Source organism: Chlamydotis macqueenii, chromosome 11 (assembly GCF_036417535.1).
Source record: "Chlamydotis macqueenii isolate bChlMac1 chromosome 11, bChlMac1.mat, whole genome shotgun sequence".
Lineage (NCBI taxonomy): Eukaryota > Metazoa > Chordata > Aves > Otidiformes > Otididae > Chlamydotis > Chlamydotis macqueenii.
In genome coordinates, this window is record NC_141566.1 from 11602050 (window position 1) to 11626370 (window position 24321).

Below are 24321 nucleotides of genomic sequence, written 5' to 3' on the forward strand. Positions count from 1 at the left end.
AGTACCTAAATGCTTAAGCATATTTGGGCTTGACAAGCATGCACAATGTTAGAAATAGAAATGCTGGGGCATCTAAAACCTTATGACTCCATGGGGGCATTTTTGAACTGATGCCGCTATTGTAACTGCAGAAGAGAAAAGAGAGAGTATGTGCACAGGTCTTTCTCTCCAGGTTTATTTTTGCCCTTGCCAAGGGACTGCAGGACAAATACAGTCTCTTTCAGGCCCATTAGCTTTTATGAATTTGTTCGACTGCCAGCATATAGTTTTTGAAATTCGAGGCAGCTGTCCCTGCGAAAAGAGCTCTGGTACTTCTCCAGATAGTTGGACCTGGCTTCTGGAGATTTGGATGGACATGTTTTGTCATAGAAACAAGGCTCCAGCTCTTTGCCTTGCCAGGATCTGCTGAGACACAGATCTCGAGCTCTGTAGTGTCCTGCAAGGAGGGTTTTTTAGCTCTTTGAGTTGTTGTATGGGTATACATGTTGAGCATCTATGTAAAATGAAGACACGTAGCTATCTCAGTGCCCACTTCTGGATCTCTTTGGGCATATCTAAGCTATAGGTAAAACCTCAGATGTACTTAGAGCCCTTATCTAAAGCAGCAAGGATTATGTGACCTTGTATAGAAACACCACATTTTACCTCAAGCATCCCTTGGGATTATGTATGTAGATCAGCACCTCTCAGGGAATGTGGAAAGAGAAAAAAACACCATCTTTTCCACTAGTGCATGTTAGATCTGTCTGTTTTGTCATGGATTGTGTCTATGGCTTCAAGTGAGCCATTTCTGCCTTAGCCCATCACCTTCCTCTTCCCACCAACACAGCCCTGCAATGCCCCAAACAGCTTCTAAAGAGGATGCTTCCTTTCTCGCTTACTTTGCCAGGCTTCTATAAACTGAACTTCTGGTGCTGGGAGCCACTTTTGCATTTGTGTTGCCAAGATTTAGCCCCAGCATTATCCAGGTGCTTGAAATTTATGAATGAAGTGACAAACTGCATAACATACGGGATACAAATAAAAAGCTCTCTCCATTTTCTAAGGCTAAGGTTTAGAGGTGGAGAGTTTCAGCAGCAAGAACACATTTTCTTGTGTGTTTGCAAGGGTGAAAAGAGCAGCATGTCCTGCAGCACGTTACAACTGCCACAGCAGAAAAAGTGTGTGGGAAAGTCTGCACTTGTGGGGACCAGCAGATTCCTACCAGTCACCTAGTTTTAACTTGCCAGCAGATGTGAGAGAACAGCCAATGGGTTTACTGGTAAGATGGTGCCCGAAGGACAGTCCTGATGAGAGAACACTTTGAAGGGGAGCCTTGCCTTTGAACCGTGCTAGCGGAAATGTTGCTCTGGAGCCCTTTCTGGATACCAGGGACAGCACAGCATTTTAGGTGGCTCTTTGTCCCCTCCTGGCAGGCTTTGAGGGCTTCACCATGGACAAGGAGGGGAGGGGTCTGCCTCAGCCCGTGCAGCCTTTCTGCCTCAGCCTACTGTGTGCTGGGGGCTGACCCAGGACTCTGCTCCCTGCCCAAAGGAGGAAGAGTACCAGCTCACTGCTCGTTTGCATGGGTGGCTCTAGTTTGCCTGCAAACTGGGAAAACGACCAGCTTTTTGATACTATTTCTTTGGATGACTGCTAGACTTTGCTTGAGGGGTGCAAACATGGTGCCACGGAGGGCAAACGGCAGCTCTGCCATGCACCGGACAGCCCTGGCAGGGAGGCTGGGATGGTGGCAGCAAGGCTCCCAGCAGCATGCAGGATGAGCGGTGACCCCCATCTCTGACCAAGGACACAGGCGGGTGGCTGATCTATGGCCAAGAGGAGATAGGGGTCTCTCTGAGTTAAGCTGTAGGCAAGTTGCCATGGAGATGGGCTAATAAAACACCAGGCAGAAGCCGGCTCTGACACTGCTACGATTACAAGGAGCGGGGTGGGTGGGGAGAAGGGGCAGCTGGCCTGGTGGGGATGAAGAGCGAGAATGGGGAAGCACCAGGAGAGTGGGGCAGGAGTTGGGTCTGTCGGGCTGTTGAGATGGCCCTCGGTGCTTTGAGAAAGGAGGGGGTGATGGGAGAAAAAAGCCCCCTTCTCCCAGCTCTTTTGGGGCTGGGGGGTATGCATGTGTCAGCAACATGCTCCTTGGCAGAGTGGAACTAGCAGCTTTCAGAGAAGGGGTTGGACCCCTAAGCAGGGAGAGTATCTTTTGTTCTGGTCTCCTGCCTACATCAACCACCTGTCTGCTTAGCGACTGTAAGCTGGCTGCTTCCCCCGGCAGAATGAGACGGCCTCAAAGTTCATGTAGATTTCAGCTTGCAGAGGCCACCTCACGTAGTATGGGTGCAAAGGACTCTGCTGTGCTCAGAGTTAGCTTATGTGTGGGGAAAACAGGACCTGCTCCATGCCAAGGCAGTCAGGACCCTTCTAACTGCAGTGCCCTCCCCGTGCTGATGAACCTTCAGCCTCGAAGCAGGTCTGCACCACCCAGTGCCCCTGGGGAGCCGGGTGTTATGGAGGCATGTCTCCCTCCGCACGTTGCCTTTCAGCACTGAGGAAAGTCACCTGTTCCCTGGCTCCATCCTCCATCCCAGTTGTTGCAACGCAACTGCAGCCAGCTCCCTTGGATGCAGAGTATGGGTGTTGAGTAGGATGAATGGGGATGGCATGGACTTGCCTCCAAAGAAGTGGCTGTACGGGAGCTGTGCTGCACATCCCTAATCTCTTGCTCCAGCCTGCACCTTCAGAAAGGACCCGCCTGCTTTGCTATAGTAGAGATTAATTCTGCAATCTCATTCAGCTCAAGGGCACTGTAGCATGGACCTAAAACTAAGCATACTTTTATTCTGGCTAGCTGAGCAGGGTGATGGGAGGGAAAGGCTTAGCTAATTATTAGCAAGACATTCCCAGGCTGCCATACTTCCATTTTGAGAGATTACTCTTCAGTACTATGGTGACAGCCATATTTTAACCTTGATCACCATAAAAAGCATTTTGCCTCAAAGCTATATCCTCCTAGAGTGTGCCAGAGTCCAGGCAGGTGTTCCAGCAGGTAAAGGGGAGCGGGGTGGGTGGGGAGGGAGGTTATCTATTTTAAGAAGGAAACAAAAAGCCTTGTGATGCAGTGGTGCATTAAAAGATAATTGTTTACAGGTTTCACAAGATGTTTTTATGCCTCCTAAATTGATGGATGTATCCACAGAGACTGATGCTCTTAGTGGAGGGTTATCTTGCCTTCTGAACAGAGTAGAGATCAAGACAATTCCAGCCAGCTAATGCCAACTGTCGATAACACTACCCCTACCTCCCAAAGAAGAGGTTCTCTAAAGCTGGACTTGTTGGGCTAGGTAATGCTTTTTTTTTTTTCCCTGGCCAAAGCCTCTTCCCTGCTCCAGCATTCCCTATTGTTCAAAGCCATATACTGCTGGATAGCCTTTGTGTCTTTAACCCTGTCATTGTGCACTAGCCAGATGGTAGGAGTACTCTCCTCCCTTAGAGGCCAGTTGGCTTTCGGCAGTGGCTGGCATGAAGGAAGATTTCCACTGCCTCCATTGTTAACAGGGCCTCCCTGGACATCTCTGCAGAGCTAGTTGGTGGGGTGAGCCAGCCAGCCCTTACTGTTGCAGCCAAACCATAAGGGACACAGATCATACAAAGCTTTGGAGTCTGTCTGGTGCGGCCTCTATAATCCAGGAGGGATTTGACTGGTGGAGATTTTGATTATTGCTGTTTGGCAGCTAGAAGCAGGCCTTCCTGTGGTGCACAGGTGCCTGCTCTGCCAAGGATTTGAATGAGCTGATACAGTGTGGATCAGCATATCTGGAGGGGCAGAAAGGGTTGCAATGTGGATGCCCACTGACCTCCTCATTTAGGGTGCTTTTTAGGTGCTGTATCTCTTGCTCTTAGCAACTCACTGTTCATGTGACTACAGCCTTGTGATTCCTTACCTCATGCTTGCTTTCCTGTCTGACCCCAATTATGGCCACTTCTCCCACCTTTGTAAGGAGAATTTGGCATGTGGTGTGGCTACAGGGGAAGGATTTAATTTGATTTTTAGATTCCTGGAAAAACTTTTCCAATAAAGGGCCTCGTGCCCAAGACTACTTCAGGCTGCTGGCAGTGTCAGAGGAGACCTCTGAGCGGAGGAGGTAGTCTTTGGAGAAGGCATCTCAGAGTGGAGTAAGATATGCTGCTCCTGGGGAAGCCTGTATGGCTGTTGCTCATGGATGAACAGGCCTCAAGAAAAGCATGGTTTCCGTTGCCTGTGACTATTGTTAGCACTACTTAAATCTTGGAATGTTCTTCAATATGAGCCATTTAAAATCCTGAGTCATTTCTGTCTCCGGATATGCTCGTCTCACTGATTCTGTTTCATGCCTGTTCTTACATCCAAGGCAGTTCATGCCAGCAGCTGAGTCAGTTTGGAAAGGAGGAAGAAGAAGTATTAGGGCCTTTTCTGCTCTCAGCTTCCAGGCAACCAGTGTTCTTGAGTTAGCCAGGTGCTACATCTGGTCCCACCTCTGGGCATGGTCATCTTGGTGATATTCTCCAATGGAGTGTTACCTTCCATTGGGAAATGATGAGCCAGATCCTTGAGGCTTTCAGCCAAGTGAATGGCTGTTCTTTGGGACTCCCTCTGAGCTCTTCCTTGTTCCCTTGCCAACATTCTTGTGCTCACAAGCATATAAATCAGGAATGGAAGATATGCCTTGGAGGAAACTTAGATGTAAGCAGAAATTCAGTGTGAATAAGTATGGCCAACTTGTGTGGCTCACATGGCTCCTCATTAGCTGATCGTGCTTTGAGTAGGGGGTTTGACTAGATTTAGGACTAGAGGTAATGGTTTTTAAATAGAGGGGGGTAGATTTAGATTAGAAATTAGGAAAAAATTTTTTACGATGCGAGTTATAGAACACTGGAACAGGTTGCCCAGAAAGGTGGTGGAGGCCCCATCTCTGGAAACGTTCAAGGCCAGGCTGGATGAGGCTCTGAGAAACCTGATCTAGTCAGGGATGTCCCTGCTCCTTGCAGGGGGGTTGGACTAGATGACTTTTGAAGGTCCCTTCCAACCCTAACCATTCTATGATTCTATGATTCTATGTCCTGAAATCTCTTCCAGTGTGAATGTTCCTATGGATTCTATGATTTGCCCCAGTTGTGGAAACCAGCAAAAAAGCTCCTCTACTGGCATGCTCCTCTACTGGCAGCTCTGTTCCTGAGTGATGCTTCAGATTATGGCAGGAGGAATTCAATGCAGAAACAGGCTTTTTAAAATGGGAACAGCCCCACACTATATACTGGTTGCTGTCGCTCATGTATGAGCAGTCTAAGGACAATGAAAATGTTAGCTGTCCACATCAGATCTCAAAAGTAAGGTCCTTGCAGCTCAGACAAAGTATCTTTCTGAGATCAGAGAATAACAACTTGAAGGCCTGGCTGTTGCTGCTTCAAAATTATGCTGTGAGTATTTAATCTCCATCAGCCATTGGATGTGGTGTTGAGGGCTGGAGAAACTTACCTTGATTACGTATAGCTTGTGGTGGCCACAAAGTTCCCATAAGAGAGCCAACTGTTGCAGTAATGCTAAGGACTCTTCCCATTCTACTCTAAGAGATTTCAGATTTGATTCTGGAGGCACTGTGTTGGACTAAGCTCAGTTTTTGCTCAAGATATTGGTCTTCAGATCTTGTGAGACTCATCCGGTCTTGCCTATGGCCCCTACCCAGCAGAGGAAGGCAGAACTCTGCTGGCATCTGAACTGCTGCTAAGAGATGTAAGTCTGGATACCTGGATTAGTAAAGACCATGCTCAGATCATGGGAAGCTGAAATTTTGCTTTGGAAGAGAGCCTATATTCTTTTCCTCCTGTCCAGAAACAGGTCATGATGAAGGCTCCTATCTCACCAAAGTTGGGATGGCTGTGGTCTGTAGGGATAAGGTAGAACAATGATTGCCCCTAACTTTCTCCTGGGTTCTCCAGTGAGAACTGGGTCATTTTCTGATATTGAAATGCAGAGAACTGACAGTTAAACTGGATTTAATCACTTATGCCTTGAGGGCCTTTGCCATGAAGTATGTTTGCATGTTATTTTAAGTATTCAAAACCAAGAGTATTTTAGAGGAATCTTGGGGTGGTCACTACTGCCTTCAGTCATGATCCTTTATCTCATCCCGCATCCTCAGTGACAGAGGAATGGTTATGTACCTTAGAGTCACAGCTGCGGCTGAGACTTGCAGTGCGTGTTTAACAAGGAGAGCTCTGCAGGGACAATATATTTTGAGTGCGCCTCGCTGTCAGCTTTCGCCTTTCCAGCTTCACTGTCGTGCAGCTCCGCAAAACCTCCAAAGCCCGGCCCGCTCAGCCCAGCGCATCTCGCATCGCCCTTCCTCTGGGAACCCCGCACCGCCACGCCGCATCTGTCCTTACTGCCTACTCCTCGCTGCGTTTGAACCTCTCTTCTTTCTCCTCCTCCCTCCCCTTCTCCGTGTTTGTTTTCCTCTGCCCGCCGTTTTATTGCGATATAAACCTCGGCAATTCCAAGTTGCGGGCCGAACTTCCCTGCCCCGCCGGCAGATGCGGGGCTCGGCCCGGCCCCGCAGCGAGGGGACCGGCTGGCAGAAGCCGGGGCTTAGCGCACCCCCGGGGGCGTCGGCCACCCCCTCTGCAGCGCCTCGGGGACCTTCCCCCTTCAACAGGTAGACGCAGGGAGCAGCTAGCCCGGCCCCGCTCATCCTCCCGTGCGGGAGGGGCGGCGGGATTTGGGGGAGGGCGCGGGGGCCATCGCCGGGGGTGGCGGCCCCAACCCGAGGTGAGCGGGAGGGCGGCAGCGCCCCGTCCTCGCGCTGCGGGGAGGGCAGCTCCGCACAAAGCGGGTGGGTAAGCCCTCCTCCGGGGCGCGGGGAGGAGGAGGAGGAAGGCGAGGGGAGGCTGCTTCCCTCCCTCCCTCTATCCCCGCGGCCGGAGGAGCGGAGCAGGCAGCGGCTGGCAGCCCCGGCCGGGCGGCTCTGCGGGCTCGGGGGCGCGCAGCCCTGCGGAGCGGAGCAGGCTCCGGCCGCTCTCCCACCCCCTCCCCGCGGTGAGTGCGTGCGGGGCGCGGCCGTTCGCGTCCCTGCCCCCCGGTTCTCCGCGCTCCGCTCCGCGCCTCCCCGGCGGCTGCACCGAGGAGCCGACAACCTCCTGGGGCGGGGGGGGGGGCGGGGGGGGCGCAGTGCGGACTCCCGGCTGCGGAGGGGATTCCCGAGTGCTGCGCGGCCCCCGCCATTGTCCTGGGGCCGGGAAACAATAGGGGGAGCGGCGGCGGGGCTCTGCCTTGCTCGCACCCGGGCAGGGGATTCGGGAGGATGGTCGGGAGGTCGGAGCATCTCGGCTCCCCGCCGCCGCTCCCGAGCGTCTTGCTGCGGAGCAGAGCGGCCGCCCAAGCCGGGCCGGGGTCCCCCCCACGCCGGCGACCCCCGGGGGTCCAGCCCGCCCCGGCGGGAGAGCGGGGAGAGGTGTGAGCGGCCGCGATGGAAAATATCTGGGCGAGGAGAATACTGAGCCCGGTTCCTGGAGCCGGCCAGCGAATGCAGGGCTGAGCAGGCAGAACGATGTAGTAAAGCAAAGTCAAATTTCCCCCTGAATCCTGCAGCCGGGCCTAATGGCCACTGATTCAGGGGAGGAACGCGGGGAGGGAAAGGAGTTTTAGGGGCTGCAGTTTCTGAGGGTGGTATGGGAGGAAAAGGAAAAGAGCTCCAGATTTTTCCTCCCCCCCCCCACCCCCCGACTTACTAGGACTGAGATATGGATCATTAAAAAGGAGTAGCGTAATACAATTAAGCATTAGACAGTCCCCACAGCAACACTTTATCCATTGTTCCTTGCTCTGCCTTCTGCCAGAACGATTCTCATCTGGACAAGAGAAATATAATTGAAAAAATACTTCATTTCCCTGGCCAATTGCACCCGTAGTCTCTCCCTTGAATCTGCTGCTGCCTGGCTGCAAATGCAGCAGCGTTCTCAGACAGAAACGGAGAACCCGGACCCTCTGGTGAGACTCCCACTGTTGTGGACTAGCCAGCAAGAGTAGCTCTGAGCGGCTGCTCACCTGAGTTCTGACAGCAGCAACAGAGCAGGTTTGCTCCCTCACCTCTTGGTCCTCTTAGCTTCCTTGTGGGAAGTGTAAAGAAGAAAAATAACAGGTGGTGGGACAGGTCCAGCCTACAACTAGAAGACGGTACGTGTGGTTCTGGCAAGTCCTCTTCTTTCTGTATTCTGTCTCTTAACTTTCTCTTTACCCTGGAGGATAAAGGATTTCGGGCTGTTTTGAGGTGATGCTGTTTTTGTGGAGTTTGCCAGCCTGCCCTTCAGCCTGTGTCTGTGGTGGCTGGGTGCCCCGCAGCACACACACACACACACGCACATGCTTAAAGGCAGGAGTGCATGAGTCCGACACTCCTGCTCTTTTCCGAGAGAGCCCTGAGCAGCGGGAAGGGTTGCGCCTGCACCCTAGGCCCTGTGGCACATGCTTGGCTGGAGGCTGCATCCTTTCCCCTGGAATCTCCTCCTGGTTCGCAGTGTGCAGCAGACCTCAGTGCATGGGTATGCACAGATGCATTCTCTGCACCGCTGAGAGACATGCTAAGCAGGGGGAGGCTGCTGCTTTTCCTTGCTTCTGGAGCTTCTTATCACAAGTCTGCATTGTACAGCTTTCTTCCTTCTGTTCTTTCTCCTTTCCTCTTTCTTCTTTGTCTGTAGACTGCTGCCTGTCCGACTCCACTCTCAGCTTCTCCTTCATCTTTTCCTGCTTAAAACATTCTTTCACCTCAGTTTCTTTTTCTCTGAGTAGAACTTGTCCTCCTCAGCCTGTTCCTCTCCACACTGGAGAAGCAGCCCAGCTCCTCTTCTCAGTAGGAGTGTTTCTGCCAACTGTTTACAAAAAGTAGCACAATACCCAGGCTGAACACTGACATAATTACATACCAGCCAGAGAGTGTAGTAAATAATCTTGCCTTTCAAGCTTTTGCCCAGTGGTGAGTCTTCTGCTGTGTCCTTTGCCCGTGAGCTAAATGTATTATACTTGCTTGCATTTACTTGTATTCTGTAAGCACTAAGTCAGCGCAGCCAGTGCACAGATCCCTGGTACCAAAGTGGAGGTATGTTGACGTCTTGCACCGCACACACTTATGGTGCCTGTGTGCATCGTGTGTCTGGATATGCATCGTATGGCTCTGCTCCTGGATCCAGGCTTTGACAGTCGTGCTTGGCAAAGTGTGAGGGCTGGCAGGGAAGGAACAGTTGCTGAGGTGTGGATATTGTTCTGTTGGTGAGGGAAGGATGGCTGTGGGGTGAAGGTCAAGAGCACCAGCAAAAAGCACAGGGCTTGGCTACCTGCGTTTTCATTGGCTGGGATACTAGCCAGTTTTCCAACGATTTGTGTGTACTTATGATTGCAGACTGTGGGCACTGTCAGCATGGTTGTACTTCCAGTTGTGCTTGTGAGCTGGAGTCTGTCTGTAGTTGCTTTGATTGTGAGTCTGTCTGCAGTTGCAGTAGCTGTGAATCAGTGTCTGCCTGTAATTATGTGGGTGAATCAGTGTTGGCTTGTTATACTTTGAGTGCAAACGGTTTCCTGTAGCGATTGTGGGTGTGAATCACTCTACAGTCCCTCTGGATGTGTTTTTGAGTAGAGAGATGCAATGCTGGGATTAATTTTGTTTTGATGAGGAAAAACTGTCAGGCGGTTTCTCGTTTTGAAAAATTAAGGCTGGGTTGGGAGTTGGGCACAGAGCTTGTTTCTCTGTTACCAGCTTCCTACAGAGGAGATCTACTTTAAGGCTTGCTCCCAAGATTTCCATGTTGATCTGAACCTTTAATTTCTTTGCCTTGTGTCTCTGGTTCTGAGTGTCTTCTTCAGCTGGCATCTCCACAAGAGATGCAATCAAGGCATTCGGTAACCATCATGTGTGCCTCGTCCCTTATGTGTATGACAGATTCATGGGAAGGTTGTTTATGGCTTGTGCAGTCCGTGTTTGTGAGGATGAGCCAAGGTGTGCCTCTGGGGTAGGTAAGCACAAACATTTTCATGCTTGTGAGTGGAAGACTGTGTGGTTCCTCTGCCATGTGCCTTTTGCTGTGAGCCAGTGCTGTTTCTCTAAGTAGATGGTAAACAGTGAGTTTGATTCAGGTAGGCGGAGGTACTGCTGCCTATTTTTTGTTCTCTGATTCCTATTAAACGCTATAGTAGCTTCTGGCCTTCAGCAGCAGGTGTATGGCACAAAGCAGCGCTATACTGAGAGGCAAGTCAGAGAAATCCAGGCTATCTCACATGATGGAAGCAGAGCATTCCCCTCGGTCCAAGCCGACACACCGAGCCCTTTCCCTGTGCTGGCTGGTGCAGGTGGAGTGCGGTGCTGGCAGGGCTGGACTGCTTCCAGTATGTACTGGCTTGGGTGTCTCTGCCTGCACTGTGCAGTATAAGCATGCATCCCAGTTAGCTCATTTCAGAACAAAGGGATGCAAACAACCAGTAGGACAAGGGTCTTGAGAAGCACCATGGTGTCTTATTCCATCATTTCCAGGCTTCCAGATGAACCATGTCTGCTCATTGCTGCCCCTTCCCTCAAATAAAAAGGTAGTTTTATTCCAAGGGACCCTCCTTTTCAGCTGAAGTGATTGAGAACTGAAGCAAAACCTCCCCTACAGGGAGATGGGGCAGCATGTGCATCGCCTGCATTTATTGCTGCTGCTGCTGCACGGAGCACTTGCTGGCCGCCCCTCTCTGCAGAGAGAGCTTGGAGCTTTACCCATAGCAGCGCTAGAAGAGGCATAGCAGTCATCATCACATGGCTAGTGTGCTCACGAAGGATCAGGGATGGCTGGGCACAGCACAGCCCATGCAGTTTGGATGATTTTGGAATTCTTGAGAGGTGTAGGAGGACCTCTCCTGCTGCCTGTGACCTGTTTTGCAGAGGCACCAGTGCAATGAGGAAGGGCTTTAAGGAGCTGCTTGTGCTGTGCAAGTGCACCTGACTTCAGGGGTAAATGTGCAGGTGTTGTGAGGTCACCTATAGTGCTGTGCCTGGCTGTGCTACTGTGCAGGTGGGTGGAAGTGCTTGGCACCCATCGGGTCTAGACCACCCTCTTCTCCCTACATGGAAGTGCTTCTGAATGGGCTTTTGAACTGAGGCTGCCTCTACTTCCCAATCAGTTTTCCAGCTGCTTGCCCAGCATCAGCTCCTCATTGCGTGCCCCTCCCTGAAATACCTGACTTGGCAAAGATGTGGCACAGCTGCACTCAGCACTGCTCAGCTGATGCCACTGGTGCGGGTGCATGGCGCGTGGGCGTGCTGACGTAAGCGCGCAGCAGGTACACAGCATCGCTGGGTGCAGCGATGGGGCAAATATGTCCTTTGGGCTGCTTCATGAGTGCCGCCTGCATGAGAAGAGTATCGCTAAGTGAACTGGATTGTTCCTTTGGCTGTGCATGTTCAAAGGAGGCAGTAATTTGGAAGAGATACTGGTGTAACTCTCACAAATGTACTCAGGTGGGTTTAGGGGCCTATTCTGTCTTTGCTCCCTTTCTGATCCTTGCAGTCTCCCCCTCTCTGGGCTGTTCTCCCAGAATTTTTTGCAAGCTTTACCTTTCAGTCTCCACCTCCGGAGCTCTATCTGTCTTTCCCTTGTGAGCAGTAAGCCTGTGCTAATCACTCTTTCCTAGGAAAGCATTTCGGAATATTTAATGGCTCCAGAACAAGGATTTCTGAAAAGATCAGGCTCAGTATGCTGAGTCAGGAGTTACCAGTGTTAACATAGTTACTAGGGTACCTCACTGATCTGGAACGTACCAGCACTTTTTTGGTTCCCAAACCCACCTCAATAGGAGCAGGGGCTGGAGCATGTTGCTGTCCTGGGGAGAAGGAAGCTTTTCAGATTTCTTGTTCCAAAACTGCACATCCAGCAGGAAGGCTGTATTTCTCAGGAGTGTGGTTATGCTATGATGCTCTGGAGATTGGACAGTGTGTGCTGGAGAGGAGTGGGCATGTTTATGATGCCTTTAGGTATATGGTTATAAAAAGATCTGCCAAAATCCAGAGTGCACAGAACTGTAAACTTCAAGTATTGCTGGATTCCAGCTGCAAAGTGTTAGCAGGGCTCCTTAGAAAATCTGCATTTGATTCAGCTGTGGAGGTTACCAGCAACTGCAGAATTAGTGATGAATGCATTTGCTAACTGTGCCATTAAGAAATGAGCAATGGACAGATGGAGGAAGGGAGTGCAGAGCTGCTTTGGACGTGTACCATCCCTACAGGCTCCATCTTGCATGGGCATAGATGATAACCAGAAGCTATAGGGTGATGTTCTTTAACTTATGTGAAAGAGGAGTCAGTCTAAGTAGTTGTACCACTCTTTTCTGAGCTTAGAAATCTTTAGATTCTGATTTTTTCTTCATGGATACTATGCAGTTTCCTTTCAGCAAGACGTTTTACGAGATTTTTTTTTCCCTCTTTGAGACTATTACCATCCAATTAACATTTCTAAACCCTCATGTGGTTACATGCAGTTAAATGCATGTTGCCTGCATCCTCCCTCCCCTTCCCAGAGACTCAAGGATCCGTGCAGGTATTCAGATCAAGACATTGACTGTTTTAGAGCCTTCCTGAGTGGGAAGTTGCTCAATGCCACAAGGCTCCCAGGGTTCATCACCAACAGTTAAAGCCCCTGTGTTAATCAGGAATGTCAACCACAATCCTCAGGACCGGTTCTGCTTCTCAACTCATCTCTAAGGAGCCAAAGAACAAGGAAAATGCTGCACAGCCTCTTCTATCCAGCTCCCTGGGAAAAGTAAGATACAAGAATCAAAGGACAGTGGTAGAAAGCAGTGGCAAGCTATTTTCTATGCTGCGTTGTCGTTCCTGAGTCCATAAGTGCAGCCATAGCCATCTGTGTACACTCACTCTCCATTTTGGGGGCATTCTTTATGCAAGCAAACTGAGCCATGACTGGCAAAGTAACCACTTGGGCAAGAAGTGAAAACAGAATTTTCTTCCAGTGCAGGTATATAGAACTAGTTTTGGTGCTTAAAATGAGATTTAAGCATGGGTTTAACTTTATTCAAGCAGCCTTGTTATCCTTGGCTAGCACCTTCCTCAACATAACTATCTGAAGTGGAAAATTAGCCCTTTGTCTCCATATGACATTGAAGGAAAACTGTATGAACAAGGTTTGGTGGAAATGCAGTGGTTTAGAGCTTCTTGGCACAGACAGGCATGTCTTATACACACCTACACAGAAGATGTAAGTGCCTCTGGCTTTTGTCACTATTCCTGACTGTATCCCTTTCAGAATTTCCTTGCTGCCTCATATTCCGGTCCTTTTTTCCTTAGGTGCTCTGTCCCACCTTTGGTGTGTAATCTCCCCAGCGCACGGTCTCACCAAATCTAATCAAGATGGTCCAAAATGTCTAGAGGAGTCAAAACAGTTCCTGCAGAGCCAAGAGGCACTGGCTGCAAAACCAAAGGGTCCTTGTTTCTGTGGATATCCCTGGTTAAAAACTGCTGGTAGTGCAAATTCTTTCAAAACAAACCATTTAATGAAATCAGCAGTTGAATGGGAAAGTGTGGATTTCAATGAAATTTTTCAATGGTGGTGTGGGGAGGGGAGAGGGAAGCCAGCAATGTTTTTTTTTTTGCTTTTGACTAATGTTCAAAATTGCCTTAGGAAAAAAAAATCAATTGAATCCTATTGTATAATATGCAAGTTTAAGTGAAATGAAAGGGAAAAGTTGAAAGGAAATCTGTTGATGAGCTGCTAATTGAATGAATTTTGAATTTGCCTTGTAAGAAACATCAACATTTTAGCTGTCCTTGTTGTGATTTGGAACGAGTCTCCCCTAACTGTTGGAATTTCCCACAGAACAGATGTTCAGCCTCTTAATTCGTGCTTCATCAGCAAATGCTTGAATTTGTAAGACTGCCTGTCCCTTCTCAGCTGGAGGGTGGCAGGAGCCAGAGGAGCCATCCCGAATCAGGGCTTGTCTCACCAGAGGTGTAGGTGTGCCCCTGCCAGAAGGCTCCTGTAGCCTCTGGTAAGCGTGTGCTCTTCTGGTGTGAGGGCTGCGCATCCCTAGGGAGCACCCTCAGTAAATAAAGCCCGAGCACACTGGCAAATGCTCACATGCACAAAATTAATGCATGCATTGATATTTGCAAGGATTTTAAGTGGCTGATGGGGAGGAAGATACAGGTAACACATGTCTGAAGTATGCTCTTTGCTGGGGCCCAAGGCTATTTTTTTTCCCTGTGCCTGCCATTAGTGAATATCTTGCCAGAACAAAAGCAGAGGTGGGTGGATAAGGACTTGCAGTGCCTGGCTCTTACGTTCTGCCTGCATGGCAGTTCGTGTCCTCCTAGAGCTGTACTTAAGCTAAAAAGCAAGGATCAGGCACAGCATCCAGGACGACTGTATGGCCAAAGTATTGTGGGGTAGCTAAGGGTGGCTAAATGCAGAATGGTGGAGTAACACATGACCCAGCCTGGCCCTGTGTTCTTTCTTTTCCAGTCGTCTGTGGCAGGGGTAGCCAGATACACATTGCTGCACATACGCGATATACGTGACCTCCGGGTGTTTCCATTCGGCTCGGCTGAGCTCCCTGCTGTCTCTGCATGGGACTTCTGCTGGGGCTTCCCATCTCCCACATCCATGTGAAGAAACCCCTGCTCCTTGGGAGCACTTGCACAGCTCACCTGCCCCTTTCATGCTGGGGCACCCTCCACTAGCTGAGAAGTGCCGTTCAGGTGGTAGGGTTTGGCTGTCAACCCAGCATCTCCTTCAGCGTTGGAAAGGGCTGCCTGAGGCTCTGCAATGTTGGTGCCTGTTGGGTGTGAAATCCAGAGGTCAGATTTGGCTGGTATCAACATCCTGTCCTGGCTTCTGCAGGCTGTGATTGAAGTGAGCCTTCATTTACAGCTTTGGGGGCTCACACCGGCTGGTTGTGCCTGGCTGCCATGGTGCCGAGCCTCTGAATCCCGTGTGTGCCAGATATGAGGTGTTGTGCTGGGGAGACGTCACGACAAGCTGTATTTATACAAGCTGTTGCTTGGCAGTGCTGTTCCAAGGTGCGTCAACATAATGAGATACATAAAAGGGGAAGGGAGTTAAATGTGCAGTAACACCACAATAAAAGTAAAACTGAGCATTAATGAAAAAGCTGAGCACAGTAAGTGCAGTACAGTCGAACACTCCCACTACCTTGGGCCTCAGTGCCCAAACTTAATAATTTCTGGCAGTGTCATTACCAGAATTAAATGAGGGCCTAACTGTCCAGAAAAAAAAGATGTTTGGAAAAAATGGGTCTTGAGACTTTGCAAGTGATTCTGCTGTGTGGGTGTCCCCAAGGCTGCACCGTAGTAGGAGTACAGGATGAGGAGGAGGAGGAGGCAATGGGTGGAAAAAGAACCAATGCGGTTGTTTCAGAAGTGGAGCTATGCACTTGTTCAAAGGTGCTGAAGTACCTGGGGAGCTGCTGTATATGCTGTGAACGTGGGGCGAGGGTTGTATGTGTGTGTACACGCTTGGCTCTGGCCCCGTGCTGTGGCCTCCTCAGGGCCAGCAGTGCTGCAGGGGATGCTGCTGCCTTTGGTCCCTGGGAGGGTCTCTGGGACTTCAAATACAGGATCCCAGAAATACTGACTGCTGGCTAACATGGATGAACTGCTGGGAAAAACCAAACTAAGTGGATTGCTTTCCTCCTGGTAAATAAAATTTCTTTTCTCTTCTCTCCTTACCCTTTCTGCCCACTCTGGCAGGTTTTGGAGGCTTGCTTGCCGGTCGCTGTGTGCTGAAACCATGGCGCTGAGGCTCCCGGGAACAAGGTCACTCGCTTTCGTTAGCCTTGGAGTCCTAGTCCTGGTTTGGGCTCTTCCTGCTGATGCTGGGTAAGCTGGTGAGCGCTGTGGCTGTTGGCCAAGGCTGCAGTCCTCTTGCTGTGCTTAAGTATCCTGGGGCCAGTACCTGCGTGAAGTAGTCCAGGGCAAAGCACTAAAAAGTGTCTCTGCTGTGTCTCGTCCTGGTCCACGTGCCTTTCACCCGGGGACTGTTCAGTCCATCGTGGCTGAGCTGACTGAATGCATTAGCATTATTTGAGGTACTCTCACTAAGGACAGTTGTCAGCAATTTTTGCAACAAAACCAATTTTCAGATTTGGCCTCTGCACAATTCACTCAGGGCAAGGACTTGGCTTGGTTAAGTTTTAACCTGGAAGAGAGACTGTCCTCCCCTTTATTTTTTAATACTCTTTTAAAGAGAAGAAAATGAAACTGCTGCAGCTGTTTGGCTGTTTATGGTGTAACGACCCACGAGCAGCACATCTGATCTGTGCAGTACGGCGGGGCTCTGGCTGGCCATGCTTTTGCCCTCTGCCTGGGTGGGTGTCCCTGGGCGTGCAGGCTCCGGCTGTCCCGGCACAGAGCGCACTGCCACCAGCCATGCCTTTCCAGCCTCTGGGAGCTGTTGGGAGAAGACGAAAGCCTGTTAGTCCGTGACAGGCTCTGCAGCCCTCCTCTGCATCCGGACAGAGCCTCTGCTGAGGCTTGGTGAGCTTGGAGAGCCCTTCGAGGGACGGAGGCAGAGACACCTCCAGCACAAGCTCCCAGTCACAGGGAGGGAAGAGCTCTGTGCAGAGGGAGAGAAATGCAAATAATACATGATTTCTATGAAAAATTTAGAAAAGCCTTTAGAGTGCCAGGTACAGACACTGAAACACTATCTGCTGAGTTACAAGTCCAGCAGCGATCAAGGATTTTCATGCATGAAAAAATGTCAGTGCTGCCACTCCTACTTCACCCTGTTTGCCCAGCTGCGTACTTCTACCCTGTCCTGCCCACGCCACTTCACCTGCTGGGATCTAACTTTGCCTAAGCAAATGCATCCGGAGCACTCCTTGGCGTGTAAATGCTGGCCCTGGTATTGAGGCTGCCCGCCTCTGCCTAAATAGCCACAGGCTGCCCTGGGGAACTGGCCTCCTGCCTTCCCCTCCAGCTCGCAGGGACTGGGTCCCGATCCCCGTGCCAGCTGTGGAACTGGAGGCATCAGCAGCCCCTGTGCCTGCAGCCCTGTCTCTGCTTTCCCCACCGCTGCTCTTCTGCTTCCCAGCACACATTCACTGAGGCTGCTGCCACTGCTCCCTCACCACCTGCCATGCGGGCTTCGCTCTGGTCCACGGGGGAATTTGTTTCCTAAGTTGCGTATGAGGGGACCCTTGTTCAGAGATTAGCGTGCCAGTGTGGCAGCCAGCTCTCCAGAGAGCGTGTGCACAGGGACGGGTGCTGAGGTAATGACTTTTCCTCGAGCCTATCCTAATTAAATTTGCTGTAAACCTCTGTCTTCTCTGCCTGAAGGCTTTTAATTATTTTAAAACCATGATCCCTATACCTCTTTGCAGATCCTTAGAGTTCTTCACTGGGGCTCTGAGAGAGACAAATGAGACCTGGTTTTATGCCTTGCTAAAGGGCAGCTTTAGCTTTGTGTTAAGGTTAGGTGAGCCAGCTCAGACCTCGGCTGAACTGGTGAATTAGCCCAAATCAGGTGCCAGGCAGAGGTGCTGCGGGCTTTCCCCTGCCTGTGCCTTTCCCTCGCCCTGCCTGCACTGCTCGTTCCACAGTGCCTCCGGAGTGAATCCCACGCTGCTCACATTGAAGTCGAAACCTCAGATGTCAGGCTAAGCAAAACGGCTTTGAAATTTGTAAACTCATTTTTCCCATAACTGCTGAGCCTCCGCTAGGAGTTCCTTCACAAAAATCTGTCCTCTCACTCTTTATATTTTGGGTAGTTTTTAAAGATAGCTTATAAAACATTAATGAATGAGCTTTCATGAGCATGCTACCTATTCATAAGTTATAGATGTACCCATCAGCAGACACTGGTACAGATTGCTTTTAACCATGACATTTATTGAAAGTTGGTACAATTGAAACCTCACTAATTACTGTATGCATTTGTTAAATTCCTCAAAATTCTACTTATCTGCAGGGAGTCCAGCTATTTCCAGTATTTCAAGTCCAGCTGAAAAGCCCAAACCAGTGTTTTCATTCAAATGGGAAGTCTTGAAGGCTGTGGTGCAGTTCATAATATCAGGGGTGCTTTGACGTTTCGGATCTGACAGGTTGCATTAGGGCTGGGATGGATGTTTTCTGACCATACCTCACTCCCCCATACCCTCTGGGAACAGTGATTTAAGCTGTTTATTATCCTCACTGGGCTCTTGTAGGCTGAGCTTCCTGGGTTGACCACTTCTCCCATGATAGCAGGTATTGGTTTGCTAAAAACCAGAGGCCAAGTGGCCTTTTGAGAAGTGGGGTCCGATCCCTGGGGAAGTGAACGTCAAGCATTTGAAATGCAGTTTCCTGGAGTGTTTGGTCATAGATGCCGACGCAAATTAATGTCAAAATTGCCCAAAATGGAATATTTCAATTAGCGGCAGCATGCTGAACAGTATTGATTCAGCCTGTCTCTAAAAATACCCATACTCTGCTCTCAATTGGTCCTCTCTTGCAGGAAAATACTTTTTGCTCTTCTTTTCTCTTCAGAGGCTGGGTTTTCTGTTGGGAGAATATTTTGATAGAAAACTCCAAGCCAGCTCTGCTATTTGTCACCCTACTGACCCTTCACAGAGTATTTACAAATGGACCAGTAGTGTCAGGAGTAACTAGTCTAACCAAATGGGATGCAGCAGGATTAAGCTTTGAACTCTTTAAATGATATTCTTCTTTCTGTTTTGTTTTTGTTTTTGTTTTTTCCCAATTACTTTCTGATGCATGCTTAAACCAGTGGCTGCACACATCAACTGGAGCAAGAGAAAATGAGGCTGGGGGCGAGAAGAAAAGAGGCAGAAGTGTTAGAAAGCAATAATTTAGGGGCTTCTCTTCCTGCAGCTGTGGGGAATGAGACCCTGCTTCAGAGGGTCGTAGGTGCCCTCCCTGGTATTTGCCCCCATGTATTGAATCACCAGTGTCTCTCTAGTTTGCTGCATTCATGGTCTTCACCTGGGCAGTGCTCTCCAGTCACTTATCTCTCCTGTTAGTGGCACGGGGCTGATTTGCCAGTCGGGGCTGCCCTGCTCCAGAGGGGCTCCTGGTGCTGCTGCTGGTGATCCCTCTGCTCCAGCAGCCTTTTGTCCTGCTGCCTGTCTGTGCCTCCTCATCTTTCTTTGGCCTCATTAGTGTCTTTTTCCATATTCCTTGCAATCTCTGCTTCTCTATAGATTTTGCTTTTGGTTTTCTGTTACTTTATCTTCTGCCTTTCCATTTGTTTTGGTCCTAACAGCTATTTCTGCTGGGGAAAGCTGTGCTTGGAGCCACAGCACTGGTACTCTGTGTTGTCTGAAATCTCTTTTAGAGACAGCCAGTTTCAGAAGGATTTGCAGGCTCCTGTTCTGCTTATCGAAAGGGAGACGTAAAATGCAAATGTATTATTTGAGCCCCTTGGGCTCATAAAACTGCATTGAAGATTTCGTTTGGTGAGATGAGCTTTGTTTGAGAAATTTACAACTTTTTTTTTTCCACCTGGGGCAGAAAATGCCCTGAGGAAATCATCTTATTTAGGGGCTTCCAGGCTTCTTGCATTGAGCAGAGATAGGAATGTGAAAACTCATTTGGTTTTATAAACAGGGAAAGTTCCACAAACCACAGAAATAGTTCACAAAGAGTTTTAATGATGGACTCAGGCTTCAAGCCGGCTTTAATGAATTCCTGCTTTTCTGCCTCCCTTCCCTCTTCCCAGGAGCAGAGAACTTGGAAATGGCTTGATATCGTAAATAACTGGCATCACTTCTTCCGTGCTGCTGATAAGGAGATACTGGCAGTTGAGTAACTGAGGTTCCCACAACCTCTGTTCATAAAATGCCATTTCTTAGAGGCAGGCAAGGGATGCTGGGGCAAGGGAAGGCTCCCTGAAAAAACAGGGCTCTTAAACTGCTACCCATGGTGCCCTGAGTGTGGAAAGGTGGGGAGGGGGAAGCCAGGATGCCTCAGCTTCCATGGTGAGGGCAGCGGTGGCAGAGGACAGAGGGGAGTTGATTCGAGATGTCCTGTGGGGGGTCCTGCAAGCACATCGCCTCGTCAACAGGCGTGCCCCATCCTGCAGTTCAGGGCCCACTGCAGCACAGGTTGGAGCGTGAACCAAGGTCCCTTCATTTCCAGTAACTATTCACAGCATGAAAAGAGTAGGTTTCTCTTCTGATGATGTTTTTTCTCCCGTGTGTCAGGCTTTCTCAGAAGCATGTTTCAGATGTCGTTGATGACAGCAAAGATAACATCACCATTTTCACCCGCATCCTGGACAGGCTGTTGGATGGATACGACAACCGTCTGAGACCAGGACTTGGAGGTCAGTTGGGTGGAGAGATGATGTTTTCCACAGCTGTGCAGCTTTAGAAATTAGAGGCTGCACCAATGACTTTTTAATAAGTCTGGTGGTGTCAGGAGGAGAGGCTGGTTCAGTACCAGAGCCAGTCTGTTGCTGGTTTCCCCTTTTTTGGTCCATGCTATCTTGTTGCTTGATGTTTTGTGAGATGAGAGGTTCAAGTCTCTGATTGCTGTGTTCTTCTATGACATTACATTGATAGGCCTGTAGATGGAGCAAATATTATTAAACTTATTTCTCCTACTTTTATAGGCATTACCATTTCAGAAAGTATGATTATACCAGTTTGCAGGACCCTCAACTCATGTTGGTGTTGCTTTTGAATGAGTAGGCTTTGCTACACAGCCTCTATTTCGACATCCTCTCAGTTATTTCACCTGGCAAGCTCGTTTATGTGTGCTGGTCTGGGCACCAGGCAGTTAGCTAGGCTCTGCTGTTTCCTTAGCTGCTTTTAACACCGCTGCCATTAGAGCTAATGTTGCCGAGTTTCTCTCCAAGCATGTACAGATTTTTAAGGTGCTTTAGAAAGCAAAACCTTGGTAGTCACCTCCTCTCCCAAAGCTTATGGCATACATTTAGCATGCTGTAAAGAGGCAGAAGCAACAGGGAGATAGATGTAGGGGGAAGAAGATATGAACTTTCTTGGTGAGATGAGGGAGACGTGGGCCTGTGTGGTTTCTTGATCCATTGTTGTCAAGGGGCAGAGAAGATGACCCCTCTCAGGTGCTGTCAACTGTGTGTCATGTGGGCTGCCCAGGTGATGTCCCTGCACTGCTCTGAGCTCTCCTGCGCAGCTGCAAAGGTGTGCTGCTGGACCACGATTCCTACCCAAAGCTGGTGCCTGTGCGCCCCCTGTGCCCCGCCCTGTTCCCTGAAGGTCCTGCTGCCAAGGGAGGTTGGGAATGAGCTTTCTCGAGCTCTTGCATGCTGATAGGGGTTCTGATGAGCCTAGCCTGGTATTGCACCCTCCATTCCTCAGAGCAGCCTCATTGTCTTTTCGAAGCCCCGTGTCCACCTGTGTGCCATGGCCCTCTGCCCTGCACCTGTCCAGGAGTACTTTGATACCAAGCAGAGACTATGCAAAATACGGGAAAGAAGGGTTTCTCTAGCGAGCATCGTTACCTCTCATGGGCTGCCACGCTGCAGGACCCAAACAGGAAAGGGTTACTGTGTCTGCATAAGCCATCCATCAGTTTTATTGCTTTTGTTGCTTGTTTCTTTCCCCCAGAATTAACTGCAGTCCCACTAATAGCTTTTTTTCAAGTCTCCGCGATGGCTGTATTGATTTAACTGAAACAAGTTCTGAAAGGGGACTGTGGGGGCATTTATGTTCACCGTAGGCTTGGTTGCAGACAACCCTGTACAAAGTATTAACAAGAGGACTCCCAGGAGTCCCTTGCTGGGGAAGTTTAAACCTTTCTTGGAATATCTCTGCTTTGTTGCTTTAGATCCTTTAATAACATGCTTAACATAATAAATTGCCTTTGCCTGAACCAGACATTCCATGTTTAAAGACTACTTTCGCCTCTGATTTCCCCTCATGGAGCACTCTCGTGGACCCAGATGGGAGGTTTTGACAAGGGCTACAGGTTTTGGGGGCTCTTGGCTGGCAATAAGTTGTCCTCAGCATGTGTGTGTCTATGGGGCAGCCTGGTGAGCCAGGCTTTCCTTGCTTTTAGCTAGACCTGTTTTCCCCAAGTCTGGGCTTTTATTCCTTGGAGGTCTGTCTGGGCTGCTATCAGGAGGAGTGTTAGAGGGAAAGACCTTTCCCACTGCCGCTGGTGGCCAGAGGAGCAGAAATGGTCCTGCTGCAGACTCCAGACTTAGGAGTTAGTTGAGCATCCTGAGGTGATAGTCAGGAAGAGATGGGCTCCTGCTGTCCAAGATTATGTGAGATCTGTGAAAGGGAGTGGTTTGCTTCAAATCAGCAGCTGTGCTGCTGGGTGATTCAGTGACGTACCGGGTGCATTGGTTTTCCTGCGAGCAGCACTGGGCAGTCCCTGTAGACCCAGCACTGGCTCTCCCCATTTCCCTCAGGAATACTTTCCACTTGCTTTTCTGAAGATGTCAGATGAGAACATCAATTAGCACCATGCAGTCCTGCTCTGGTGTCCGTGGAAAGGGCAGACGTGGTGGTATTGTGCCCACGCACAGGCTAATGGAAAGATGGACTGGCCTAAATGGTGGGTAACCGGGAAGCAGGATGCTCAGGCTCCCTTCTTGGCCTTGGTTTCCCTGCTCTGTATGAGACATCCCCCTGAAACCACTGGGTTGGGATATGAGGGGCTGAGCAGGGTGCAGGGCTGCAGCACCTCTCGGGGCAGTGCGGTGCTGCCTGTGCCCGGGGGCCCGTCCCTGTGTTTGGCAGAGCCAATTCCTTGTGTGCCAGGAACTGAGCAATGTTTGTTTAGGCTTTGGGAAAAGAGACTGTAAGCAACAGAGTGTTGATGTGGCGACTTCTCCCCTCAAGATAGCCTCTTTGTATTTATTTTCTTATCCCCTCTGTTTTCACCATCTGCTGCCACCCACTCTAATAGCTCCCATGCCAGAGCTCCTCTTCCTACCAGGATGCTGCAGACACAAACTGAAGCAAACCAGTGCTGAGGGTGCTGGGGAGTGTCTGACACTGCAGAGCCAGGCTCCTGGCGAGGGCAGGCCTGTGCCTTGCTGCTGCTCCTGCCCCCAGGACATCCTCTCCAGTGAGGAGTCCTTGCAGTATTGACAGTGCAGAGAGGTTTGTGAGCATACTGCAGGCGACCTTAGAAAGATAGAAGGTAAGGGAGGAAGGTGGCTGTCAGACCCCTCCTTCTCTAGGAACGCCCCATAGCCCTGGGGACAGGACCATTGGTGTCACAGGTCTTCTGTGGCTGGTAGGTGGTTTCTGCCTGTCTCTGCCAGGTGAGCTGGTGCTGGGTTGCTCTTAGGGGCAGAGATGAGTCTTTTGTTTGGCCCTGTGACCACTGAAATACAGGCTGGGCTTGGGGAAAGGGTAGCTGCAAAACCAGATCACGTTATAGGACTGAGAGTGGGTGAGGAGATGGAGGAACTGTCAGCAGATAACCTGTGTTTCCCCTGGGAAAACACAGGGCAGATTGGTTATTAAGTCAGAAGAGGAACAGAAATGGAGCCTGAGGGGATGGAGACATCTGTTGTCATGGCCAACCTTGCAGGATAAGAAAATCTCCCACTGAGAGAGTTTCTGTGGACAGCGCTAGCCTCCACTCCCAGTCTGGAGCTGTGCAGTCATGCAGATCCTCTGCCCGACCCCACAGGGGCTGCAGTGAGGGGCATCTATTTATAGCTCAAATTCTCTTTGCTGGGGCTCCCTGCAGAGCTGGCATGCAGAGAGGCCTCAGTTTTGAACCTGGAGCTTGCCTTGCTTGCAAGAGTAGGAGAGAGAAGGTGTGGCCAGGAGAAGGAGGTACAACTGGCTGACAAAGGGAAAAGACATCATATACCGAAAAAGAAGAGCTGCTTAAGGAGTGGGATGTGAGCGATGGGACTATGAGTGATACTCCAAGAATGACTGATGTGCAGAAACACCCTGTATATCCTGTGCTGCTTACTGTGAACGGTGGTTGAAATACTGCAGTCCTTCCATGGCCAGTGTGATGCCCAGCACAGTTGCTATGAGAGGAGACGTGGTGGTTGGGTTGTCTGAGGTTCAGTGATGGTCCCTGTGCAGCTGTACCTCCTGCAGCCTTGTTTTCTAACCGGTGAAGTTTGGGTCCATTGTGTTGCAACCAAAACACAACCATCTTGTGAATGCCTGGGGAGGGGCGGGGGGGAGGTTTCCAGACTTGCCCCAGCCTTTTCCTTCATTACAGGCTTGTGAATCTTTTTCACATGCTTTGGCCATGCAAAGCTATTGGAGAGCACCTGATTGCCCAGAGTGGGGCCTTTTCCTAGCTGTTTACAAAACAGGGTTGGAATTTC

At 50.0% G+C, this 24321-nt stretch overlaps 1 protein-coding gene across 1 annotated transcript in view; it reads left to right on the plus strand.

Annotated features, from left to right (window-relative positions):
* Positions 1-6941: 6941 nt before the first annotated feature.
* The window catches only part of GABRA3 (gamma-aminobutyric acid type A receptor subunit alpha3), a 69196-nt gene continuing 51816 nt past the window's right edge, over positions 6942-24321 (plus strand). The window contains exons 1-3 of the mRNA XM_086756369.1: positions 6942-7066; positions 15774-15902; positions 20228-20349. Of these exons, the coding sequence (XP_086612495.1) occupies positions 15814-15902; positions 20228-20349 (211 nt within the window). The 5' untranslated portion in view covers positions 6942-7066; positions 15774-15813. The remainder of the gene's footprint in view (positions 7067-15773; positions 15903-20227; positions 20350-24321) is intronic.